We start from the raw sequence: 27,323 nt of genomic DNA, 5'->3' as shown, positions 1-27,323 counted from the left end.
CATGGAAGGCTAAACTGGGATACAAAACATCTGGAAGACCAAAATATCTTTAATAATGAAATAATTTATTATTTGTTAACAGTTGAACAATACAGAAGTTTACATATACACAGCAAAGATTCTCTGAAACATGAGTAGTTCTCAAAATGCACGTACTAACTGTAGTAAAAAGCACCATTCTCTATGTCTTGACACAGGATTTACATTGGCATCGTATTTACATAAAGAAATAAACATCTGGAAACAGAATTTCATACTCTCTCGTCTGCTGCTCCCTGTTTAGGCTGTGTTCACCGTTAGGAAGATGGCCCCCAACGCTGACGGTTCACAGCAACATTCCCAGAGCACCAATTCTAAGGACAAGGGGTCAAGGCAAGCTTGGTTCTCTGGTAAAAGCTAAAATGAAGAAAGCCCTCTCAATCCTCCACACCCCCCAAGACAGAATAAGAAATCAAAATTTAAAATCTGGGTAAATCTTTGAATCTAGTGCTTTACTAATTCTCATTTTATGATTTTGCGAGAAGACAAAGATACTCGACTTCTTCAGCCATTCGACAGCTGACTCTAACGGTGCTAGGCAGATATTTCTTCTTTCAGAAGAACACGGTAAGAAAATCATCCATGTAATAAATATTAATGAAAAAATCAGGATAAATCACATATCATACCCACCCCCCCAGCCCCGGCCTCATCCCCAGGTATTTTTGAAAACAAAACATCCCACAGTCTACAGAGACCTGATAGTGTAGAACGAGAAAATCCACCTCACCTAAAGGGGTCTTTGGGTCGTCTTCTGCCAGGAAGGATTTTTAAGTAGCCAGCAACCTAAACATACTGCATCCAAGAGTTAAACATAGAAAAATAATAGATTGACTTGTAGGAAATCGCCTTGCAGCCTTTGACTTTCTGGTGTTCAACGCATGGGGCCGGTAAAGGGGAAAGACAAAGAAACTTTGGGAAACAAGAAGAAAGAAAGGAGTGAGATTCGGGGGAATAAAGCACAATGAAAGTGGTATCCTTGCCAATACAGTATGATATAAAAACCTGAATCATGTGTATGTGTATACTTTTCAAAAATAAGTTTTTTCTTTAAAGGATGGGGGAGAGGCAAGAAGCAAGCCCACAAAATCCATTATCAAGCCCCAAGATATTGTTAGTTATTTTGAGCATCACCATCTTACCTAGTTTACACACCCCAGGATTTGCTTTTGGCCACTTCAGGGACTGAGAAGAGAGGCTCCTAGGAAACCCAGGTAAGGGCCCTTTGTTTCTTTTGAAAAAAGTAGAGGTTAAAGGAGAATGCCCACCTTCAAAAATAAACCCTCAAACCACTCAAGCGGCCGACTGCAGGGTCAGGGCCTTCTCAGTACTCAATTCTGAATCGACACTGAAATTATTTTCGTTTTGGGTTGACAGGAAGAAAAATGTAGGTCCTGCTCAAAAAGGTGACACTGAATCTCTAGCATTAGATCTGTGACTAGAGAAAGGAGCCACGGTCACTATCAGCACCTTGAATCCCAGATCTCTGCTTAGCAAAAGAAAACAAATATACCCTGGGTGCCTGCCCGCCATTCTAAGCCAACAGGTATGGAAAGCTAGGTTTTCTGGGATGTTAACAGAAGCACACATATATTTTCTCACTGCATGAAATTAAACTGCACTACATACTCTTTACTTTCCCATTTGCATTGCAATGGTATCAGTAAGAGTGTAGACTTGATTTTAGTTTCTTAAAACCAGTTTTCACATAAAAATACGCATGTGCCTATATTTACACACATCTATATTTACGTACAATAGTCAAAGTCTTAAAGGCTGGGGCTTATATCTTTGCCCATCCCCTCCCCCAACAACCCTAATAGAAAGGTTTTTCGTTTTGCTTAAAAAAACAAAACAAAACAACAACAACAACAAAACAGAACCAAAAAGACTGTATAGCTCTTAACAGTTATGCTGGTGGATCAGTGAATGACACGACAGATTGGCGCATCAGGGCGGCTGATCAGCCACGTAGGGAAGGGGATTAGCTGCCTGGGGCTGAGTTTGCTGGTCCTGAAGGTTACAGTTTTGGTTAGAGAGAGGCCTGTCTAGCATTCGGTCTACCTCAAGATTTGAAAGTCGTGTCTAACCCTGGTGTCAGTTTATCACAAGCGCATTAAAAATATAGAGATCTATTAAGTTCCACATTTATATGCTATCAAATTGAAAAGGACCAGACAAACAGTGCAAAGGTCAAATAATTACTATTTTATATTGGGACAGTACATTTCATATTTCAACCAAAAGACAAAAATGCAGTTTAACTCAAAGGCACAACAATTAAAACACAGAAAATAATGGCATCTCTCAGATGCCTTATTTCTAAATTAAACAAACAAATACACAAGTTTTGTTCCCTTCCCTCCCCCAATGCAAGCCCACAAGCTTTTGCCAAAGTCTTGAGTTTTCGATGCCGTACAGGATCTAGCATCGTGGACTTGTGAGGCGCTTGAATGTAGCAATCAAAATGCTTGCGAGGTCTAGCGAATGGCATTCGAAAGGGACCTCAAAGTGCAGGTGTATCTTTTTCAAACATGTTACAGGCTGAGCTGGCTCTTTGAACACTATCACTCTGCTTAAATTCAGGAAGCAGGCTTTAAAAATGCAAAAGGCATACAAGTTGTATTTCAGTGCAAATCTTCAGCTGGTAATTGGAAAAGATTCCAACAATTAAAAAAAAAAAATCCTTTGTGTCACCTGCCCCTCCCCCCACCCAAACCTGAAATGGAGAGAAAAACAGACCAAAACAAAAACAGAAGAATTACAGATGACTTTGGAATCACTTAGGAATCACTACTTCCAATTAAAAAATTTTAATACATTAAGAAATCAATAAAAAGAAAAAATAAACACAAAAGTAATCTTTGTTTCGACTGTTCTTCATGTCCAGAATGAGCTTCTGTGAGGAGTGCGTTTGAACTTTTAGTCGTGGGCAAGGAAGAGGCGCTGAGGAGGTGAGTCTGGGGCCGGGGAGACCACAGGCCAGCGGGGGGCACAGGCGCCGCCGCTACTGGTTCAGCCAGGGAGCCCTTAAGTTGCAGTGCGGCTGTGGATTTAGGAATGTTCTCATCACTTTGTGACACACGCTCTGTTTCAGCGTCACAGGTTTTACAAATGGTTTGAATTCAATGAAAAAGATTCACCAGAGGCTGAAAGCATCGAGACCTCAAAACTATGAATGCAAAAGTATTAAGGAGAAATGAACCAATTCTGTAGATACCTACATACAAAGTTTCTAGAACATCTATAAAAGCACAGTCATAAGAATTTATTTTCCATTACATTAGTTTATATAAAATGAATAAATAGTATTTATAGATTTAATGTGTCTTATGTACATATACATGTGCTCTGTTTTAGCTTAAATAAAATTGCTACAAAGTGGGAGACCACTTAAGGGAGAAATCATAACCAAAAAGAAAAATCAGCCTTTTAAACTATTAACCCAAAAGCCTCCATAAAGAAGTTTCTGGGTGTGTCCAAAAATAATCAGTAAGGAGAGGAACTGTAGTAACACTGTACCATCCCCTCCCGTTCACCTGCAACAGAGAGTAGAAATGTAGACTTCTCCTTTCACTGATGATGGACACTAGCTCAGCTAGTGCCAAAGCTCAGTTATTGCTGCAAGTTAAACAGCAAAATAGATTAGAATTGGACCAAGTGTCACTTATTTGGGGAAAAAAACAAAAAACAAAAACAAAACAAAAGAGGCATAATCAGTTTGTGTTAAGTGGGAAATGGAGATCTCATTTATCTCTGAGGTAGGAAAAAAAAATGTTCCAGAGACAAGGAGCATAACCGACTTGGAGGGGAAATGTGCCTTGGGAGAGCAGGACCCAGCACGGTCCCAAGGACAGTGCACAAAAATAGACTGTACCGTTCTGTTCGTGAGAACAAATGATATTGGAACTTTTATAAGCTGTGCTACCCCAAAGACGTGCTCGCAAGGGGTCCGTTTGAGAGTGAGAAATACTGCGGCCATCCACACGCGGGTCGGGGGCGTTGGCGCGGGACGTGTGTGAAGGGTGTGTTTTCTGGAGGTATTCCTGCCTGCTCACAGGCGGTGAGCGCCATGGTTAAGCGCTCTTAAATCCCACTTTCAAAGCTTACTTTGGAGTTCTGTGATCAGGATCTCAACTTTAAAAGTTTGTTTTCTTCAGTTTCCTAAGCACAAGACACATTCGGACATTTCCGCTAGGCAGGTCACAGAGGAAGCCAGAAAACTTCAAGGAAGGTCTGGTAGACTACACGGGGACAGTAAATAAGAGGGGAAAATTGCCGAGATGTGAGTAAGTGCTTATCCCATCTAAGAATTCTTGGGTGCTTCAAAGTGATTGGAATGTATAGTCTGTCAGAGACGAATTTTTATGGAGAGAAAGAGAGAAGCTAGAGGATGCAGTCAGAAACCCACAATCCTGGTTGGCGTCCCCCAACTTCTTAGAGGGACGAGTGGCATTCGGCTACCCCAGACGGAGCAGTAACGGGTCTGTGACGCCCTCAGGTGTCCAGGCTGCACTGACTGGCTCAGCGTGTGCCTACCCTACGCCAGCAGGTGCGGGGGCCCGCTCAACCCCATTCAAGATGGGGATCGTGGATAAAAGAAAAAGAAAAAGAAAAAGAAAAAGAAAAAAAAAGAAACCCACACTCCTAAGCACTTCCTTGACAACTTTTGCACAGCTGCTTTTGGTGACGGTGGAACACGGAAGCTGACGTGCGAGGGAATTGTGGGCAGGTCCGATACGCTACCTAATCGGAGCCGACGGGCGGGACCATCCAGGCGGCAGCCGAAGCGACCACGCTCTCCTAGAGTCCAAGACGCGTCTTGTGACCGTCCTGGAGCTTTCTTCTCTTGATGCTGGAGCTGGAGTAGCCCTCATCACTGCCCAGGCTCTGCATGCTTCCCCGCTCGTCCGAGTCGCTCACGCTGCTGCTGCTCCAGTCCAGGTCGCCCGTGAGATCGTCTGTGCTTTCGACGTCCACGTCGATCTCTTCTGTGGGAAGGATGAGACAGATCGTGGTGAAGGCCTGCTTCGGAAGGGCCAAGCGACTCGGCAGGGCCCCTCCTTGGCCGCGGTGCCTAACCGCTGCAGGAGAGGACGCCTGTCCCCGCAGGCCACGCCCCTCGACTTCTCCGGGTCACGGGGGTTCTCGGCTTCCCCTCGGCTCCGCCTCTGGCAGGCGGCAGGGGGCTGGGGAGGGGCCTGAGGATGCGGGCTCGGGGGGGGGTGGGGGGGGGGGGGGGGGGCTCACCCCTATCAGAGTCGGAGCGCTCCGAAGAGACCGTGGAGCCGGTGCTGTCCGTCCGTATCCTCTCGATGCCCAGCTGCTCCAGCTGCCTCTTCAGGTGTCGCTGCTCTCGCTGAAGCTGGTCTATTTGGTGAATGGCTTTTCTGTCACAGTCTTCAAGTTTCTGCAGGTCAAAGGGGGTAGTTGTTGAAGGGCACAGGCAGATTTCAAAATTGGTAATGACCCTGCACCTCCCTGCCTTGTGGGGAAAGGCAGTTTTCCTCAGAAGCCATTTGCTGTGTCCCTTGTCAAGCTTCTTGCAGGGACAGGAAGCTGCCTGGCCGGTGACTCCTGTCTACATCTAACTTTTTCAGCATCGACAACACTTTGGAACCTGCACTGTTGCATGGCTTCCGGGGTGAGCTAACACTCTAGCGTCCAGCACCCCTCAACTGTGATAGTGGAAAGACTGTGGCAGGAACACCCAACCTGTTCTCCCTTGTCTGTTGTGACGCCCCAAACACCTACTCCCTGAGCTAGAGCACTGCGTGTGATGGGCGCTTAAGAAACAGACTTTCCTTTAGAAGTATGTTTATTCAAGTACGTGTCCCAATTACATAGGCGCTTTTTTTTTGCATCATGCCAAACCTCATTTAACTTCTGTCTGTTGGCAGGAATAATATTCCCTTTTGAAGTCCTGATTCTAAATTGTCCAAATAAGAGCTCAGAAAACACATTTCCATAGATCATTTTGTTTTTACAAATCTGTTCTCTAGCTTCCCAGATAATTCTTCAGATAATTCTGAAGATTGTGTAACTGTGGTTGTTTTGCTCTAAACAGAGGTTCTTTTCCCTCCTACAACTGCCATGTATGCAAGGCTATCAACCATAATTCAAGTGACACGTGTCCAGCTATGACTCTGACTATAAAAACATGCTAAACAGTGATTTTGGCTGTGGCTCTCAGGAGTTACCCTTTGCTATTCCAGCCATATACTGAGTGCTGACTCTGTTTCAGACCCTCCGGGAGGTGCTAGAAATACAAGGTGAACACAAAGATCTGGTCCCCTCCCTTGTCCATACTCTAACAGTATGGACAGAGACAACCAAATAGCCACACAAGCCATGGTCAGGTGTCAACTGTGATAAGTGCTAAGAGAGAGAGATCCAGTAATAATAAGGACCATCTGTCACAGGAAGGAGGTGACCTAGTCAGGGAAGGTTTCCCCGCACGGTGATACCTGTGCTGAGGTCTGAAGGATGACAAGAAGTTAACTAGGTGAAGAACAGAGGGGAAAGAGTACCAAGCAGAGGGAACAGCATGTACAAAGGCCCTGTGGTGAGAGAGCCTGACAAGTGCAAGGGACTGAAAGAAGGGCTGAGGCAGAGAGGGGAGCCTCTGGCACAAGCTGCTGCTGCAAAGGCAGAGGAAGGCTGGGTCGGGCAGGCCTGGTCATACAGTGTGTCCTGAGCCACAGAAGACTTTTTTTTTTTTTTTTTTTTTTTTGCGGTACATGGCCTCTCACTGCTGTGGCCTCTTCCGTTGTGGAGCACAGGCTCCAGACGCGCAGGCTCAGCGGCCATGGCTCACGGGCCCAGCCGCTCCGCAGCATGTGGGATCTTCCCAGACCGGGGCACGAACCCGTGTCCCCTGCATCGGCAGGCGGACTCTCAACCACTGCGCCACCAGGGAAGCCCAACGGAAGACTTTTAAATGTGGTGACATGTTGATTTGATCTCCGGCAGGATTGCTCTTGGGAAGCCTGGAGATTAGCTTGGAAGAGGCCTCTGAGGAGTTTACTACAGTACATGATGGACTTTATGGAAATACAGCAGGCTGTGACATATGTAAGTCTTGGAGACACGTGGCTAAGGAGTAAGATGATCATCAGCAGCAAGGATGACCCTGAGTTTCTGGCCTGTACATGAGATGGACAGTTGGATGGACAATTTAACTTTTGGCACACAGGGGTGAGAACTACTCAGTTTTGTTCTGGACATGTTGAGTCTGTGAGTCATCCAAGACATTGACTTGGTTGGAGTTGGAGGAGTTCAGAGGAGAGAACTGTCCTGGAGACAGACATCTGCTGTCCCTCATAACAACAAACAAACCCTCCCTGGGCAGGTAAAGACAAAAAGGCATCCCAGGATGCACTTACCTTTATGTGCAATTTGGCTTTTGTTAATAAACTCAGTGTAGTGTGTCGATTTGATTCTGGACCAAGTGGCACCAGCCCCTTCAACTTTTCCAGGCATAAGCGAAGGTGGGCCCGTCTACAAAAACAAGATCATAGTAGCACTGGAGACTTTCAAAGCCAGCCGGAAGTCACCCGGGAGAACAAGCTCAAACAGAGTATGAAGTCGCCCAGCCCAGTGATGGCAAATGCCACCAGTGACTTCCAGCCAAGTGGACATCTTTTGAAATTATACAACTCTGGTAAAAACCAAGGAAAAGCAAAATCCATGGTTTTCTAAAGTTAAGTCTATAATATGTATGAAGGGGTAGAGACTCGTATCTACTATTATTAAGCACATGAATCAGGTTATCTCCAGGTTTCTGGGTTATGATGTGACCTACAGAACATCCAAGTTCAGAAAGTATTGACATGCCAGTGAGAGAATCCTTTGAACCCATACTGTTCTTTCCCCTTCCAGGACCACTAAATCACTACAACTATATCTTGCTGTATATAATATTTACCCATGTGAACGACAAATGTATATGGTTATTCATTACAACTTTATTTGTAATAGCAAAGATTAAAACAACCCAACTCATCATCAATAGGGAACTGATCAAATAAAGTATGGTATATCCATACAGTGGAGTACTATGCACCTATGAAAGAGAATGAAAATGTACTCTACGTACTATGAGGAAAGAACATTCAGATATACTGTTAAGTAAAGAAAAGCCAGATACCAAACTGTGCATACAACATGCTACATCTTTGGGTAAAAGTGGAGGAAAAATAATTATCTAAAGGCATGTTTTCTTGTATAACATAAAGAAAGCTTGGAATGATACATAAGAAACTAGTAACAGTGGCTGGGCAGAAAGGAGTCAGGGGCTAGTCAAACAGGGACAAGGTAAGGGGGGCAGTTTTTACTGAATAATTTGTTACACTTTTTCGTCCTTCAACCATTCAAAAAGTTAGATGCATTTTTTAGAAACAAGAAAAATGCCCATCAGTGGTATTGCTATACTAACAAGCATGCTGACAGCTGGAGAGAACCACCAACAGGTCTTGCAGTGTGGCAGAATGTGGCAGAAGCACAAGAGTCCCTAAAATTTTGGAAATTAATACTTCACTGAAACCTCGGTTTAGGCTTTATCCTAGAGGCTAGCAGATTCCGTGAATGTGAGAAACAGCCAAGATTCAGAGTTTTTGCTTCAGCCCACCACCTCCTTCAAGTCTTCACAGGCCATTCCAGTCCACAGTGCTTCCTCCATTTTCTGAGTACGTATTAGTTTATCCTATTCATTGGGAAATTCACTGTTCTGCCTGCCTTTTTTGGTATTTGTGACTTAACCATTCATTGCCAGCTCCTTAGAAAGATAGGGCCGCAACTTAACCATTGCTGGGTTGCCTTGGTGCCTTCCCCTCCCATCGGCTTAATGCACGCTTGCCGCGTGGTTGGTGTCGTCTATTCCACTAGACTCCAAGCTTCTCGGGGCAGAGTCCATCTCTGCTATGTCTCTGCGCCTTCAGTAGTGCTCAGGGTCCTGGGGTTTTAGGTACATGTCCACTGCCCATCCCCACGGCAACCTGGAGAAGAGGTCCTGGGAGCCTGAGAGGCTATCCTCCAGCTGAACTGGAAGACAACTGGAAAGCTCAGTTTGCCCCTTTTTCCCTCTTAAAAATTTCACCGTATTAACAAAGGTTGGGATCGAAAGAAGAAAACTGCTTCAGAAAGCTCAAATACAGGCCAGTATGCCTGATATTGACCAAGGCGGTCAATTCACACCCTTCACATCAAGACTTCAGGAGGTTCCCCCAAGGCAGATCCAACAAGTGGTTCTGAGCTCTCACCTCACCTGCTTCTGAGCCTCCTTCCTCTTCTGGTTCTTGAGGTTGTCCTAGACTCTCCAAGGTCCCCTAAGCCCTGGCAAGCTAGAGAAGTCCAGCATTCACTCCTGAGCTAGGAAGAGGTAGCGGTACAAGAGCCTTACTATTTTACAAGACTTCCGCTTGCTCTGAAAACCTGCCCACATGGAATGGCCACCAGCAAAGAGTCACATTAGAGGTTTGCTCCTCCAACTACTACATGAGGAGAAAAAAACAAAAACAGAATTTGTGTATAAAAGGTACTTGTTCACCTTGGATAATATTCTTCACAAAGAGCCATGAAAATAGAGCATGTTATTAGAAACACCATGAGAATGTATGATTAGTCACATATAGTTATTCTCACTACGAAGTTTACAGACTGTCAAGTTTTAAAAAAAGTTCAAAAATTAAAATTAGACTTAGACATTTTTCAGCCTGCTCATTGCAAAGACTACATGATTCAGAACAGTGTCATATTAGTCCTTTTATGATGTGCGTTTATCTACAGATATGAGTATGTAAATTTTTAAGGAAGTTTGTCTACTGATAAAAATAATAAAGTCATCTTTCCATGCGTCGTCATTCCTAGTTACTCAGGGAGTCTAGCCCAGAAAGTACAATTTTCACTACCCAAATGTGGGTTTCCAAAGAACACTCCCAGTTGTGAAACTTGAAATAAGCCATTTGACTACTTCAAGTTTAGGCTAAAACATGTTCATTCAGTGTTTTCTGACCCAGTTTTATGGAAATAGGAGCACAGTGCTTTCTGGATTCTCGTAGAGATTCAAAGCCAACTTGTATCTTTGGCAGTGCCTGCCTCACCGCTCCAGCCTGATGCCTGCCCTGCCCGCCTGCCGCCTACCTGCAGACACATCCCCGGGCTGGTGCCTGGGCCACCCCCAGGGGAGGGATGAGGTATGTGAAGCAGGCTCAGTTCCATGATATGATAGTGAAATTCAATTCCTGAACCAGACAAAAAAGCAAACAGACCCCTCTGTAGCAGCTCCCACTGAGGGGCCTCAAGCCTGAGACACACCCCGCCCCCCTCCACCCCACGCCGGGATCCGGAATCCTTCAGCCAGCCGTGAGCACCCATGGAGTGCCCAGGTCCCAAACAAGTAGAACAAGCTCCTGTCTCAGCTCTCTGTCCTCAGTCCCGACCACGCCCGTGCCCAGGGCTCTGGCCTTCTAGAAGGAGCCTGCTGTCCCACTGTGAACCAGGCCTAACCCCTCTTTCAGGAACTAGCAGGGGGTTTTGCTACACTTCCTCAACAGGAAGCCACCTGGTACCCGCATCTGACCCCTACTTGGAGCCCCTCTCATCACATATTCAGACAGAGCTCCCCCTGTTGTCAAGAGCTGCCTCCCAGCTCCCCACTGGCAGCAGAGAAGGGCAGTCAAGTCCTGGCTTCCTCCTGCCCCAACTGCCTCGTCTCTTCACGCTGATCCAATGGACTTTGACAAACCTCACCTGCTGATTCTTCAGAAATATCACTCTCCTTACTCTGAATGTGCTGATATACCTTTGGTCTCTGGTAGCACACAGAAACCAATCTTTGAGCTACAGTCAGTGATGCTCAGAATCAAGTGCGGCCTATGATAATTAAACTAGATACAAACTAGAGCTTCTCTTCAGTAAGCTTTTTATTGTTTTTTCTTTTTAGTATCTCAAATTTTATTTATTTTTGTTTTTAATTATTTTTACATTCTGAATCTGTCAGTCACTATACAACCAAATATTAGTGTAGTGACTAAGGGTAAAGGTTTGGGGTCCTGGCCTTGCCACTTATTTCCTGTGTAGCCTTGAGCAAATTACTTAACTCCATGTAGCATCCGTTTCCTTGGCAGTAGAGGGACGATGACAATGCCTCCCTGCCAGGGCTGTCATTCAGTATTAACTGAGATAGGGTATGGAACCCCTGACCAGGGTCTGACATGAAGTGCTCTGTATGTGGCAGCAGTCATTCTTTCAACTCTAGCTTCCTTTGAGGAAGGATAATTGCTGGGAGCAAACACAGATAATTATAACCCTATCATATTCCTTTCAAAATCAATAGGGAACTCAAGAGTATCTCACAGGGTAAATAGAGGCTATCTGGTAAAATCCAAATTCACTAAACTCTCCCTTAAAGAAAACTGACATCTTTTGTCATTAAAAGATTTAATGGAAAATCTAACCCATTTTCTATGGAAATAAAGATCTTGCTTATGCTAAAGGTATTATTTTTTTACGTTTAAAAATCAGCAAGGACTTTATAATGCTAACCCAGGCTAAAGGAAAGACTCCTTTGGAGCCACTCCCATCGTGTAGAGGCAGGGCTAGAAGGGACTCCAAGGTTGGGAGGGAAGCATCTGAAGCACACCGAGATCTCTGCCTACATCTCTCTACTGTGATGGCCAAAATAAAATAAAAATTGGGGCAAATATGTATTGACCTTGGAAATCCAAGCACATCTCTGGATGTGTTATCCATACCCAGAGAACCTAAAATATCTCACGTACAATAGCAAGAAGAAAGGAGAGCATGTCTAAGAACAAACTTAAAAGAGTTTAGGGGGCTTCCCTGGTGGCGCAGTGGTTGAGAGTCCGCCTGCCGATGCAGGGGACATGGGTTTGTGCCCCGGTTCGGGAGGATCCCACGTGCCGCAGAGCGGCTGGGCCCGTGAGCCATGGCCGCTGAGCCTGCGCGTCCGGAGCCTGTGCTCCGCAACGGGAGAGGCCACAACAGTGAGAGGCCTGCGTACTGCAAAAAAAAAAAAAAAGAGTTTGGGAAGGATCTCTGGGAAGAAAACTATAAAACTTTGCAGAGAGACATAAGAAAATTTGAATAAATGGAAAAAACCAGCACTTTCCTAGATATGAACCCTCAAAGTAAAAATGTCAATGCTACCCAAGTTTGTCTACAAATTTAACATAATACCAAGAGAAAAAAAATCCCAACCGTAATCTTTTTAATGCTGGGAAATTAGTCTAAACCTCACCTAGAAGCATAACTGTGTGAGAGACCTCCAAAATTTTTGAAAAAGAAGAATGAAGAGGATTGTTTGGTACCAGTTATTAAATTGTATTATAAAGCTGCAGTAATTAAAAACAGAATATACTAATACAGGAAAAGATGGAGACAAGTCAAAGGAAGAGAAGAAAAAATTCCCAGGAACAGACTTTAGGAACAGACTTTAGGAATAGATGGAGCTAACACTGCAAATCCTTGGAGATAGCCCAGATTATTCAGAAAATGGCAGGGGAGTGGGGAGATTAACATCAAAATAAATTCCAAATATATTAAAGATTTAAAGTATATTTGGATACCTCACAGTTCTGTTGTTAGTTTTCCTTCACTCTTGTCAGCCATGAAGTACGGAAAATTAATATGCAAGTGAAGGAGGTCATCAGTGAAGTGGGCTCTGGGCTGTTGGAGGCGCCACCCCGACCTGAGCTTTGGCACTGATGGACGGCACCGGGGCTCACCAGTGCGCTCTCAGACAATTCTGAAGGCTGCTCTTTATACCTCTGCCTCCAGACTCAAGATTTTTTTTTTTTTTTTTGCCATGCCACGTGGCATGCGGGATCTTAGTTCTCCGACCAGGGATCAAACCCGCACCCCCTGCAGAGGAAGCACTAAGTCTTAACCACTAGACCGCCAGGGAAGTCCCCAGACTCAAGCTTCTTTGATTTTATTCATACCTCTCTCTCTCTCAGGCCAGCAGATTTATAAATTGGGAGAAAGATGCAACAAAAAAAGTAAGATTACAGGTAGAGATTATGCTACCTGCAGACAGTGCTCCTGAATTGACTCTGTCGTCCCTGAAGTTCTTCCTGACTTGGATGCAGTCAAGACCAGGAATGGTATGAAATCAGGTGTGTGTCTGTCTGTCTTTGTCTGTATTGTGAGGGAGACACCATTATCAGATATTACTCTTCTTTATTGAAGATGTAACTGAACTATCTCCGTCAGACTTTCACAGTGAAGTGTATGACAAAAAAGAATCAGGTTGGGGCACAGTAAACAGTATGGCAGCCGGTTAAGAGGGTAGATAAGTAATTAGGTTCGCAGGTGGAAATCTTGAAATATATGCTTGGCTCTTTCATTCATTTATTCCTCTAGCATTTCTCAAAGGATTACTACATACTGCCACCTTCCTAGGTGCTGGGGATACGATGTTGAGTAAGACCAAGTCCCTGCCTTGAAGGTAAAAGTTTAAAGGTTAAAGTTTAGCTGGAGTGATTAAACACGGAAACAAATTATTGCAGAATTATTTATATGACCTACCTTCAGACCATGACAAATATCACCTCCTACTGAGAGTTCTAGAATGGGCTCCCCTTTGCCCTCTACCAAACATATTCTTTCTTTTCCCTCATCCACATCTTGTTTGACTTAACTTCTCCATAAAGGTTTTCAAGCTTTCATAGCCTATCAGAAGCTTTTTTTTCCTTTCCAAATAGATCACATTCATTCGTTCGTTTATTTGCGTGCTGCAGACCTGCTATGTATTTAAATGTTCTGCTTCTTTCATTACCAAATAACGGAAATGACCAAGTCTTCTATTTCGTGTTAACCCACTGGAGCCTAGAAATAACAACGCACCTGCAGATGCTGACCTAAGAGCGGAATCTGATCTCTTTGGTAATTCATGTCCCTTCTCTTTGAGGAAAGCCCTACTTAATGAACATGATACACTGGACCTCACTGAGTACTAGTTTTCATTAAAATTGGGCCCAAGATTATTTCCAAAGAAGAAAAAAAGAGTTGCATAAACAATATCTGTTTCCTCTCCTACCTTTGTGTGGACACAGATTTAGCCCATTAGATAGCTTTGTAAATCCTATAGGATAACTGGAAGTTGAATAAAAATAACTTCAGATATGGGTATGTATGAGCTGTGTAGTGATTTTAAAAAAAAGGATATTTAGTATAGACTAAGAAGAAACAAATCTTAATGGGTCAAAAAATTACTCCCTAAAAGTGATTATAGGTCACAGAGATCATAACCTTCTCCAGATTTTGGGTTGAGAACAAAGCCTTACTGGGTTAAACAAAAAATCCAGGGGAAGACTACAAGTCACTCTCTGAGGAAGAAAAGTACTCTCCTTTTTCTAAAATGGACCCTTTAGAAATAATTGCGAAATGCATCATTATTCCCGGCTTAGGCGGAACCTTGGAAGGTTTGAAGATTTCTCCTAACTGTGATGTAATCTTTGTGAAATATACAAAGATAGTCATATGCTTACTGTATGGGAACACGGCACTCAGTAAGCAATGTGGAAACAGCAATTCATGGTGGCTACATTTTAAAGTAATAAAGTCACTTCTCTATTAAAGTATTAAATACGTAAGTACATATTTAATATTTCCTTTCTAGAGCCCAATTAAAAAAATACAAAATATAGATTATAATTAGTACTTGCTAGCTCTTTCTCACCCCTTGACTATTAGTGTCTATGACAAAAAGTCAGGGAGTGCCTCCAATGTTCCCTGTAGGGGATTGGAAATTGGTTGAATAACCAGCATGTCTCTTCTTCATGTTCTTCCAAGAGGTACCGTCCAGGAAAGATGGATTCTAGCAGTAAAAATCAGTGTGCACCTCCACACCGCCACCATAGACCACACTAATACCTATATTCTTCCTTCGTAATAACCAGGCCATGCCCTTAGCCCCATGTGGCAACAAAGCAATGTGGATTTATTACAACATCCTAGAGTGAAATCTGAATGTGGTCAAGGGCGTTCAGAAGCGGTAAGAATGGTGCAATGCACACCACAACTCAGGACCCTACCCCTTCCGATATAAGGAGTTTGGCCATTTGAAAAACAAGACCCAAGAGAAACCACTCTAGGGAACTGCAATCAATTAGAATATCTTGCCAGAAGAGACCTGACTGGAATCGTTTCTCATGACAGACCAGATGCCACTGAAATACTGTTTGACCAGATGAAAACAACAGCTTAGATCAGGCTGCTGAATCCTCCTCATAGAGCACACAAAAAAATCTTTTGTCATAGAGTCATAAGACTCTGGCAGAGGTAATCTCTCTAGACCAGCTGCCTAATTCCAGAAAGGCCTGCATATGTACCATTCCAGAAAAACGAGTGTCTATAATTAAAGGAGATACTAGAACCTTCTTTTGAAAAGGAGCCCATTCAAGCACCTGACTCCTGACCCACTGGCTGCAGCGTATATGTGTTCACTCAGCCTCCATTTGCTGAGTGGCTTATTGAAAGGCATTCAAACAAGAGGAGTTCCCAGCTAAGGAAAGGAAAGAGCAGAATTATCATCAATAAAGGGCATATAACAACAACCAAAGACTAAAAGGTTTCCCACATCCCAACAATAATTAATCAGTAATTACAATGGGAAACCAGTAGCAATTTTAAAATATATACAAATAAACCCAGGAATACCTTTTACAAGAAATGTGCAAGATCTATATGGGAACATCAAAAAACTTTACTTAGAGACAGAAAAGAGATCTGAATAAATGAACACACACATCAAATCCTGGATGGAGAGCTCTAAGATGTCAACATGAACTTTTAAAGGTTAATTTATACTGGAATTATTTAATTTGGATTTTGAAAATCCCCAAAAGAATTTGGGGTACGGAGAATTGAAGGACTGACTACAAAATTCATCAGGAAAAATAAACTGGTGAAAAGAGCTAAGAACATAGTAAAATAAAAAAAGGAGGAGGGGGCTTCCCTGGTGGCGCAGTGGTTGAGAGTCCACCTGCCGACCTGCCGATGCAGGGGACACAGGTTCGTGCCCCAGTCCAGGAAGATCCCACATGCCGCGGAGCAGCTGGGCCCGTGAGCCATGGCCGCTGAGCCTGCGCGTCCGGAGCCTGTGCTCCGCAACGGGAGAGGCCACAACAGTGAGAGGCCCGCGTACCGCAAAAAAAAAAAAAGGAGGAGGAGGGAAGAATAGAGATTTGCTTTACCAGATCCTGAAGTGCATAAAACCACAATGATGAAAACAGTGCACGCTGGCACAGGAAGAGCAGGTGGGTCAGTGGAACAGAAGAACAAGTCTAGAACCAGACTTAGCCATAAGCAAGAACTCAGTATACAAGAGAGGCGGCAATTTCAGATAGTGAGAGAAGACTGATTCCGTAAGGGTAAATGACAAACTGGACAATTATATGATACATGAAGAGGCAATCTCTTTCATATATATCCTTCATATAGTAGAATCTTTTAAAAAATAAAGAAAAATATAAACTCCTCAGTAGAAAACTGGGCAAAGGTTATTTAACAGGCAATTCACAAATACACAAACTGTCAAAGATATGAAAATTATTAAACTGTGCTAGTAATACAAGAAATACAAATTAAAACAAGTTTGTGTGTTTCTGTTTGCTTTTTACTTATTAAATTCATAAAAGTCTTAAGGTAAAATATAAACTTGTAAAGGTACAAGGAAAATATGACCTATAACCCGCCTGGTGGGCAATCCAGCAGTCAACATCAAAAACCGTAACAATGTGGATACCATGAATTCCACAACTATACATTTACCCTAAGGAAAGAATTATGATGTTGGACAGAGAATTACCCATAAGGTAGTTTAAGCAAGCATCACTTATATTAGCAAAATACTGGGAAAGGGCTTCCCTGGTGGCGCAGTGGTTGACAGTCCGCCTGCTAATGCAGGGAACACAGGTTTGAGCCCTAGTCCGGGAAGATCCCACATGCCGCGGAGCAACTAAGCCCGTGCACCACAACTACTGAGCCTGCGCTCTAGAGCTGCAAGCCACAACTACTGAGCCCACGTGCTGCAACTTCTGAAACCCATGCGCCTAGAGCCGGTGCTCCGCAACAAGAAAGGCCACCACAGTGATAAGCCCGCACACCGCAAGGAAGGGTAGCCGCCGCTCGCCACAACTACAGAAAAGCCCGCGCACAGCAACAGACCCAACACAGCCAAAAATAAAAATAAATAAAATAAATAAATTTTAAAAAAATACTGGGAAGAACCTAAAATAGGGGATTGGTTATATGAGTTGTGGCACATCCATATGCTGTAATACTGGGCATTCACTAAAAGTAATGTTAGAAAAGGAGATTTAACGGTATTGGAAAATGTTCATAATGCAGCTTGAAAAGAAGCAAATTATTTACTATATAATCCCATATTGATTTTTAAAAAGTATGCACAAAAGTCTAGGTGGATATAGAACTCAGCGGTTGCTACTGCTGCAAGGTCTATTACATGTAATGTTTATTTTCTTTGTGCTTTTCTGAACTTTCCAATTTTCTACACTAAATTATTTTTAAAGTTACTTTCCAAAAAACAATTGGAAAGATACATTTCAAAGTTCCATCGGTTTCCTTGGGCTGCTAGAATTAGGGATGATTTAATTTTTAGTATGATTTTCTATATTTCTCAAAATTTTCTACAAGATTAGTTTTAACAAAAAAGAAAGAATGACGACACACTCACCAAGGGTGTTTCCTTAGGAGGATAGACCCACAAAATTACTTACAATGCAGAGAAGCACAAGCCAAGTGACAGACATATCTACAGTGAGACTAAATGGAGCCCTCCGCCCTGGGGGCTTGGTCTCTGTGGGCTCAGGATCCCCAGCACCTAGCACCCAGCATCTTTGGTGCTCCATGAATGCCTAGTCTATTGAATGAAAAATACTGCTGCTGCCACCAATACCAGCTCCCACCTCCACCTTTCTAGAAGTCTTTTCTTCTATCTTCCCACCAATGCCAAGATTATTAAATGGGTGGTGTTGAATATAGTATTCTCATAGTGGAGTCCTGATGCACACCAACTCTCCAGAATCTCTAACGTGCCTCAGAAAAGGTTTCTGCGTGAAAAAACTAACACAGGGATAATTAACTTCGCAATATTAAAGAGAAAAAAAATCCAATTACTGAAAGTTCTTTTCCTCAGTTGCTTTTTTGTTTTTTTGAGAGCCATGCCAATCTTTTTAAAACATGTGATGTTAAGGTAAAAAATGGCAAGGGTGTATTAGCCTTTAGCAAAGTGGTACTGTTTTATAGGATTCAGCTACTGAAACCAAGGGGACTACAAATGCAGCTTGTTCAGCAGACCACCAAACCCTAAAATCTTAAGCAGCTACACTATACGGGAGAAGAGCCCAACAATTTTAACCCTCCCTCCCCCCACCCCGGATTGCAGCAACCAGTGCTTGGTTAAATTAAGTAAATTTGAGTCCTGACTTCCTTCTCGTCTGCTCACATGCTCTAGACTAGAGAAAAAATGCTCAAGACCTTAGAAGACCAAATTCCAAAAAAAAAAGGACAATAAGGAAACTAGATAACTAACCTTTCAATAAGCAAAAGTAGACTGGTCACATGCAAGCAATCTGAATTATAAGCAGCTTGCTCAGTGATGACTTCAAATCCAATTTTCTAGAAACTTTGCCTCCACAGCCTCCTGTGCAGACTGTTTCTGTGTCTTTCTCGTTAGACACACTACATTTCTCTAGGATAGAGACCATGCTGATTTAATACCCCAGTATGAACTTACTTAGTACCCAGTACTGAGCACAAGCTCTTAAGACACTGTAGGCAGAAAATAAACATTCTTCAACTGCTAAAATAAATGATAGGGACTAAGAGTCCGCATGCTGCAACTAAGACCCGGCGCAGCGAAAATACATACATAAATAAATATTTTTTTAAAAAATGATAAAATCGACATCCTGTGGTATTCCTGCAGAGGTAAAAGGCTCAAAGCTGTAGTAAGCCTAAGAGCCCTTACCTGAAGGGATGAAATTTTAATAATAAAAATAAATGCCTAAAAAAAAATGCCTAGGGGGAGGAGAACTAGAAGACTTTTCAGCAGAAATAGTCCCAGTTTACCCAGTTCACCCCAGAGGCAGGAAGATGGGAGAGAATCTAAAGATGAGAAAGAGAAGCCACATCTGAAGACAGAAAGACTACCTTTCTGTCTTCAGAAGAGATACTTTGGAGTTTCCAGTTCATGATACGTAAATCCCTAATGCATAAAGACGCTCTGATTTCAAACATGGTCAGTCACAATCACAAAGAAATGGAAAGGGGAGAAGAAGGATGGGGAGAAGCACATGTGCGAGGCACACTCACCTTGCATCCATCTCTCTCACACATGCTCGCGTGCGTGCACACACACACACACACACACACACACACACACACACACACACACACACACACACACACACACAGTGGAGTGATGCTAGATCTTTGCCCTGTTCCAAGATTTTCCTTCCTAGTCAGGGCCTGGTCTGCCCTTTCACTGACGAAACATGTCATTCACATCCTGACTATCAGAGTCAGGCTCCCTCTTCAAAGAGGGTTTGCATGAAATAACCACATAAGAACCATCATTGCCACTCAATCTGGATGGGTTGCCTGTACTTCAAACTGATGGGAGCTCAGAGACCAGAATGAGGCTTGTTAAATGGTTTGGAACCCTGGCTGCATATGAGAATCACCTGGGGAGTTTTTATAAAAAAATACTAGTGCAGACTCTCAACCCAAGCCAATTAAATCAGAATTGCTAGGGATGAGGTCTGAGCATTGGTGTTTTTTGGTTTTTTTTTCCCCTAAAGCTTAACAAAGAATTATTAATTTTTTTTCAGCATGGTAAAAGCAAGTGGTTATGTCTTTTTTTTTTTTTTAATCTTTACTAGAGATAGAAGAAAATGTGCTTTAAAAGACTCCACAGAGAGGGGTGGTTTTGACTATACAAGATTGGAAAAATATTGATAATTGTGGAAGCTGGGTGATGGATACATAGGAATTGATTACATTATTCACTTTACTTTTGTATATTTGAAAAGTTCTATAACAAAAAGTTATTTTATAAAATCAGCAGAGGGACTTCCCTGGTGGCACAGTAGTTAAGAATCCGCCTGCCAATTCAGGGTACGCGGGTTCAATCCCTGGTCTGGGAAGATTCCACATGCCGCGGAGCAACTAAGCCCATGTGCCACAACTACTGAGCCTGTGCTATAGAGCCTGCAAGCCACAACTACTGAGCCTACGTGCCACAACTACTGAAGCCTGCACACCTAGAGCTCGTGCTCTGCAACAAGAGAAGCCACCGCAATGAGAAGCCCATGCACCACAACGAAGAGTAACCCCCGCTCGCTGTACTAGAGAAAGCCTGAGCGCAGCAATGAAGACCCAACGCAGCCAAAAAAAAAAAAAAAAAGGCATCCGCAAGAGACAAAAAATAAATGAGTAGAAATAAAAATTTGTTCTCTTACCCCCAAGTATATGAGTGTATGTGTATAATGTATTTCATATAAAAATATTTAAAAACATTAAAATAAAAGCTTTGCAAGTGATTCTAATGTGCAACCAGAGTTGAGAATGACTAGGCTATGTCATTGGAAAAATAAAGATTTAAATAAGCAGTAAGAGGGGACCTAGGTGAGAGACAAACTCCAGCTTGTGGCAAGATGGAGCCCGGTGAGGGTGGCCGGCCTCGTCTCAGTGCCTCACCATCTCCAGTTTCTGCTGTGCATACATTTTCCTGACTTTTGAGAATCTTTATTCACAAGTGAACTGTAAATACACATACACACATATGTATGTGTATGTGTATCTATATCTATATGGATCTATATCTATAGATCTGTGTGTGCATGATTTAAGACAGCGCTACCAATTATATTCAGTAGCATGTAATTTTTGAAAAACACTATTTGTAGGAACACTGCCTCTGACCTAAAACGCTTTGGCCTTAGAATAGTCACACAGAAACGCATTGCTCGGGAAGAGGAGGCTGCGGGGGCTGAGGATTGGGGGTGTTGTCTTTGGGTCTATCTAAGTGATGTACGAGCAGTGCTGATTAGAGGACCCTGAGTAAACTCTTGTATCGGGTGCTAAGTGTGGGAAATTAAGAGCCACAACTAAGTCTCAACTTAATGAAAAAAGAATACATCAAAACTCCCCCCATCCCACCCCCAGAACCCGCAACTCACCTATTCTTCTCCATTTCATTGTGAGTCGATCTGAAAGAGGGAACAATAAAAGTAAGATTATTCTTGTCTTAAAGGACTACTCCAACACCAACACAATTATTTAAACTGCTTTCTCTCCCAAGTTGGTAGGAGAGAAGACAGAGAAAGGGCTCTACTAAAGAAATTAGTCCCTTTGGGGAATTAGATAAATGTAAAGATCTAAAACAGAGTTCAAGGAGAAGTGACAAACTAAGAGGCATGCATTCCCTAGTGGAAAAGTACTCCATTTTAAGAAAGGAAATAAGAGGGTTCTATTCACACAAAGAGGAGAACAGCCGCACACTGCTATGTGAATTTGGGCTGTATAACACCGCAAAGCTCTCTTCAGGCCGAGTGTGCAGCAGTGGAGATGGGGGACCCCACCCCAGCCCTGCAGCCTCAAGGTGTGCTGTACACCAAAATTGTATGCTAAGTTGTTTGACTATAGGATACAGTTTAAAATGGATAAAAATAACCCTTCTTCGCTCAATCTTTCTATTTCCTGAAGTTGTTTTATCATGTACAACCTCCTGAAAGATGCTACTGTTGAAGAGCTACCAAATTATTTCAGGAAGAGGCTTCCAAGACTCAGCTCAACGGAAAGACGATAGGCTAGTTAAGGCAGCACTTTGGGTGGAATCTCAAGTCCAGCTTTGCCACCGACTGGTACTGTGAAAGAAATAAAATTCCTTACCATCCTGTCCTCGGTTAACCCCCCCGTAAAATGGAAATAAAAATGATTGCCAGTTGTCTACTGAACAAGCATGGATCAATGAGGTAGCAACTGTAAAAGTGATTAGAGAGTCTTGGATGAAAGCGGAGGTGTATGTGAAATCATACTCTTAGTGTGTTTATAGCTGACCCTGAATATAAGGTCTGGTCTAAGGATTTATGGACAGGTTTCCACAGAAGTCATAAGAAATCAGTCAATGTGGCTATTGCCCTTCTCATACAACTCATGCCTAACTAGTCATAGATAAACTTGAGGAACGTCCCAGCATTATAAAGGAGCTGAATCTTGACTTTACTTATGGAAATTCTCTGGACCCTAATCAGTTCAGGAGAGATGACACCCTGGCTCAGGTCGAGAATTCTGTGGGGCCATAACTGGAACCTTACTGGGCCTAGGAGATAAATTCTCACAGTAATCATGGAGGAACACTACCTCTGTGAACGCTCAGCCATTCATTTACATCAAGAGGCACCACCACCAAGTTCATTCACACCAGAGACTGGGGGTGGGGTGTGTGGGGGGTAGTCTTGAATGGGAAATTTCCAACCCAGCACTAAACTTCTCTTCCACAAGGCTTCTGGGGTGTCAATTTTTATTCATGAGGAAAAACAAATAATAAGATAATGACAGTATTTTCAATTTTAGAGTATTTGTTTTCTAGATAAAGGACATGGGAACCTTAAAACTGGTTGACTTAAAAGCTTTAAATTGATTCACTTGGTTATCCTTCAGTGTTCTTCAGTTATATTTTTCTGATGGTATACTTCCTGCAATGGCCATCAGGATATCACAGTTAACAAGAGTCTGGCCTGCAAACGTTTGGCTTTAAAGCACGTGGCATTCTGGTTTTAACAGGGAATAACAAGTTCAAAGCCTGACAGATTTTTTAAATGGATGAAAGTGTATGATGAAAGCTGGTCAAGATTTCCCTGTTTAACTGCAGACAAGGACCATTCTGGGAAGGTGGTGGAGGAGAGAAGGGTGGATATTTGAAAAGAGCATGGTCTCTGATTATAAAAAAATTGTAGCACACAGGGCACCCTTACCCAAAATTTCTGGATTCTCTGAAGATACGTATAAAAAAATTCAGAATCCCCAAGATAATCTTTTAAACAAATTCCATAAGCAGCATAACTCCTTCCGAACTTTGAACAGAGCTTTGGAAACTACAGATCTTATCTGATTACTTAAGAGTGTTGAACATATGGTGATTTCTACAAGCGGACTTATACCTAATGGCTAGGGCATTACTGAAGTACATTTGGTTTAGTGAAACTGAATTCTTCTTTAATAAAAAGCAGGCCGTTCAAAAAATGACCGGTTAAGAGACTGCCCGCCAACTCTGTTGATGGGAAAACATTTATATTTTAAATTAAAGCATTATAAGAATATACAGATACTTTGTGTCAAAATCATCTTCCTTGTGTCAAAATCATTTTCCATGGGATTACTGAAAAGATTTGATAACTCTGAAATCACTGATAAAGGTCAAATGTCACCATTTAAAAATATATTCTAACAAAAAGATAACTAAGCCAAACCAGTCCTTGGTTTAAAAAAGACTCACCCTGTCAAGTCAGCTATATGGCCACTGTCTCATAAAAGTTCAACAAGTGCTGAACTTCCTCTTTCACATTAGTGCCAATGCCTGCTTTACCAATTTAACAAAACATACTTTTAAAAACTCTGGATTTCAATTCTAAATATTTAGTAACTGATTTCAAAATTCAGTAGGAAAGAAAAAAAAAAAGATTCCATCTCCCTGCAGTTCTCTGGATGATTCCAAGACAATCAATATTCACAATTTCATTTGTTTTTGTTCTTTAAACAAGCAACTAGAGAAACTTAAGATCTGCATTTTCATTTCCCAAGAAGTTTGATATGTAGCTAAATCTTATTTTTTATTGTCCAAGGAAAAGTACACCCCCCAGACACTACAAGCAAAGAGCCCAGCATTTCAACCTGAATTAACAAGAATAAACTGTTACCAATGGTTATGTAAACCAGCAGTAATCTTTCTATAGCCCTTACCTCAGTTCAAAATCCTGACCATATATGGCCTTGGATATAAGTCTAATTCAAATCAAGGGGTCAAACTGCATTCTCTGGGGAGATGTCTCACTGCTCAGGTAAGGGTCATTCTGAACAGGTCATGAAGGAAGTGAGTACATTTAAACAAAACAACCTGCTCTTGCTTCATATGTTTGCTTGGTGCCATCTTCAGGTTTAATCATGGTCTCTCAGAAATCCTTGCACCACTTAAGTTATTGCACAAATTCATTATTAGTCTAGAGTATGGACAACGGTGATAGCCTCCAGTCTCTAACCATGGAAAGCAAACCAAACCCATTGACAGAAATAACAGAGTTCTTCCCCAAATCTGGAGTTGCAGCCATTTCCCCAGAAATAAAGCTGGATATTAAAGAGAAGAGAAAGAAGCTATTTCCTGAATTGAAATTCTCAACTATCATTATTTTTCTTTCCTAATCAACTTTGGGGCCAAGCTACTTCTCTTCAACAACATCCCCTTCTTTTCCTCACCACTGAACATCCCCTCAACAACTTTCCCATGAAACTTAGAAAAAAATGATACTCAGAAAAAAACAGAGTGCTAAAGATTAAGCTTAGAAAAAAACAGAGTGAAAACTTTGAAAAAAATAGAGTGAAACTTAGAAAAAAATAGAATGCTAAGGATTAAGCCTTGACAATTTATGTGAGCAATTCCTCTCAAATCATGAGTAGACAAGGATAAAAGTAACAAATGAGCTACACTTATCCAGAAAAATAAACCAAAAGGCTTCAACGTTCTTCCAAAAAAGTTTTTAAAAATACTGTAACAAAAAGCAACACATAAATTGTTGTATACCATTGCATAATACAAGTCAGCATTAACCTTCTTCTTAAAGGCTGTCAGTACTCATGCACAGTTTTACTTGTTACCACCTTCAGATAATGTTAAAGGTGGGAGGGAAATTTACAAATTTCAAGAACTACCAGGTAACTAATTAACAGATCCATCCTTCATGTGTCTTCCTATTCAAGAGCTCGGCACATATGTGCTGTTCACTCATATCCTGTGGTTCTTCCAGTGCTAAGGACAATGGGGTGAATCAAGGACAGAAGAGGCAGCAAGGACAAGGGAGTTTAAAGTTTAAGTGGGAAACCTCTGGCTTTCCGTAGTCTGTATTATGCCACAGACGCTAACCAAATACAGTTTACTCGCAGGGAATTTTCATGAGAATGGGAGACAGATAAGGATTCTAAATCAGTGTTGAAAATGTCAATGTTTTTAATTTACTGGAATAAAAGGTATAATTGAATGAGTCTAATAAAAGCAGATTTCCCAGCTAACATATATTAAGGGCAAAGAGGGGAAAAAAAGGGTGCAGTAGCATTAGTGGAGTACTCAACATGTACCAAGAAGTAGATTCAGGGTTTTAGTATGTGATTTCATTGACCATTAACCAGTATTTACTTCCCAGTGAAATTTACACATTTCAAGAACTACAAGGCTAACATAAAAGCGTTGTGGCATATTAATATTTTATATTATATGTTCCTGCATCACCAAAAAGGCAGGTTTTAGCCTCAGTCGTTCCTCTTTGCTGTTATAAATAGAGTGACAAATTAGATTATCAGACACATAACTGTATGTAATTTACATGTCAAATATGAAATCCTATCACCTATGCCAAGTCAAATACTTTAACATGTTTATAAAATCTTTACTAGGAAAAGTAAAAAGTGGATAATGTCCAGTATTTTCAATTATAGAAAACTTGCCCTGAATCTGCAACTTCTGAAGGCAAAATATTGTCACTGTTGCTAATCTCACTTGAAGTTTCCACCACAGGTTTTTGTTCCAAAAGGGAAGAAAAGCAAAATTAAGTTTTTAAAAAAGTTCATAAAGAAATAGAAAACATTTCCATTTCTCTCTTCTTTTCAGTCCCCTCAACCCAAATAGAAGGGCTTCCTCCAACGCCGTAAGACCATGTGTACATTACTGAATCATGATCGCCACTTCATTTACATGATTATAACCCTGTTATAATCACAACAGGCAACGTCCATTCTGCAGTTTGTATCATCTACAGTATAACCTAAAAGAGAAAGGGAAATATTTACCAAATTACCTGCTACTGCTGTTATTCTTCTTGGATTTGCTCCTCCGTTTTAAGGCATCTCTGTCCTTGTTATTGTATGGTAACATGGAGGCATAACCATGTTCAGCTTCTAGAAAACCGGAGGATCCAGTTAATGAATGAGCCCCGAACATTCAACACTCTCTCCCCTCCACAGTATTTCCTTTTTAAGATTGATTTACTTTTCATTAAAAGAAAATTGTGGAAATAATTAAACGGAGCAAGGTGGAATTCTTAGAACAATGATTGGTTTTTTTTTTTAATTGAGTGAATATCCTCAGTGAGGAGCAGGTGTAAGAAGCATTCCAGCTGCTCATTGTTGAGAAAGACAGCAAGTCTCCTGCAGCCTGGGTTTCCCACTGGCAACGTCCAGCAGGTTGGTGTGTATTAAGTGGGACCAGCCTCAGGCGAAGGTGCGGGGCAAACACCGGGAGCCAGAGCCCGGGAGGGACGGTGGGGGGCAGGGGAGGCGCTGCTCCTCCGTCTGCGAGACCCGGCGCCAGGCCCACTTGGGGGCCGGCCGGGACGAGCCCCAGTGAGGTAAACCAAGGGCCTGGCTGAGGGGGCCCCGGGCCCCCCACTCGCGACGGGGTGCGGAGCGGGCGGCGCTCCGGACCCCGGGGCAGCGGTCCCTTTTCCACCCCCATTCATTGCCTTTGGGGCAGCGGCGGCCTCCCTTCGGACCGCGCGTGGGGAGAGCTGGAGGGGTTGGGAGCGCTCGAGGTCGCGCTCTCAGCTCCTCCAACTACCCCCGGAGCAGCTGGGCACCCGGACCTGCGGCTGGGCCCCTCAGAGCCCCCAGTCCCCGCTCGGGCCGGACTCCTCCCGTCCCCGTGCACCTCTCTCCCGCCGCTCCAGGTAGTCGGCCGCCTCCAGCAGCATCTGGATGTTCATCCGAACCGCCGCCGCCATTCTGCACCGGGGTCCGGAGCCACTGGACCAACCCCCACTGCCCACGGGCTCGCCGCCGCTGCCGCCGGACACCCACGCCCCGCTGTGGACCACGCAGAGCAGGGCTGAGAGAAGCTCTCTGGCGACCACGCTCGCCGGAAGGGGGAGGGGACCGGTGAGCCGAGCACCACCGACACCGTGACAGAACCCAAAGAAGAGCAGCAGCCGCCACCGCCGCGGAGTGTTTATCCCCGACTCACCGTCCCCCCGCCC

The 27,323-nt window shown here is 42.9% G+C and overlaps 1 protein-coding gene across 1 annotated transcript; it reads right to left on the bottom strand.

The window, feature by feature from the left end:
* Window positions 1-44: 44 nt before the first annotated feature.
* Window positions 45-27,321, bottom strand: MXD1 (MAX dimerization protein 1). Its single transcript, XM_032652917.1, has 6 exons — window positions 26,999-27,321; window positions 26,151-26,250; window positions 21,267-21,296; window positions 7,425-7,539; window positions 5,290-5,449; window positions 45-5,030 (listed from the first exon to the last, which is right to left on the bottom strand). The coding sequence occupies exons 1-6, from the start codon at window positions 27,069-27,071 to the stop codon at window positions 4,843-4,845; spliced, it is 666 nt and encodes a 221-aa protein (XP_032508808.1). The 5' UTR covers window positions 27,072-27,321; the 3' UTR covers window positions 45-4,842.
* Between the last annotated feature and the right edge of the window lie 2 nt (window positions 27,322-27,323).

Source organism: Phocoena sinus, chromosome 13 (assembly GCF_008692025.1).
Source record: "Phocoena sinus isolate mPhoSin1 chromosome 13, mPhoSin1.pri, whole genome shotgun sequence".
Lineage (NCBI taxonomy): Eukaryota > Metazoa > Chordata > Mammalia > Artiodactyla > Phocoenidae > Phocoena > Phocoena sinus.
This window is presented reverse-complemented; position numbering and strand designations above follow the sequence as displayed.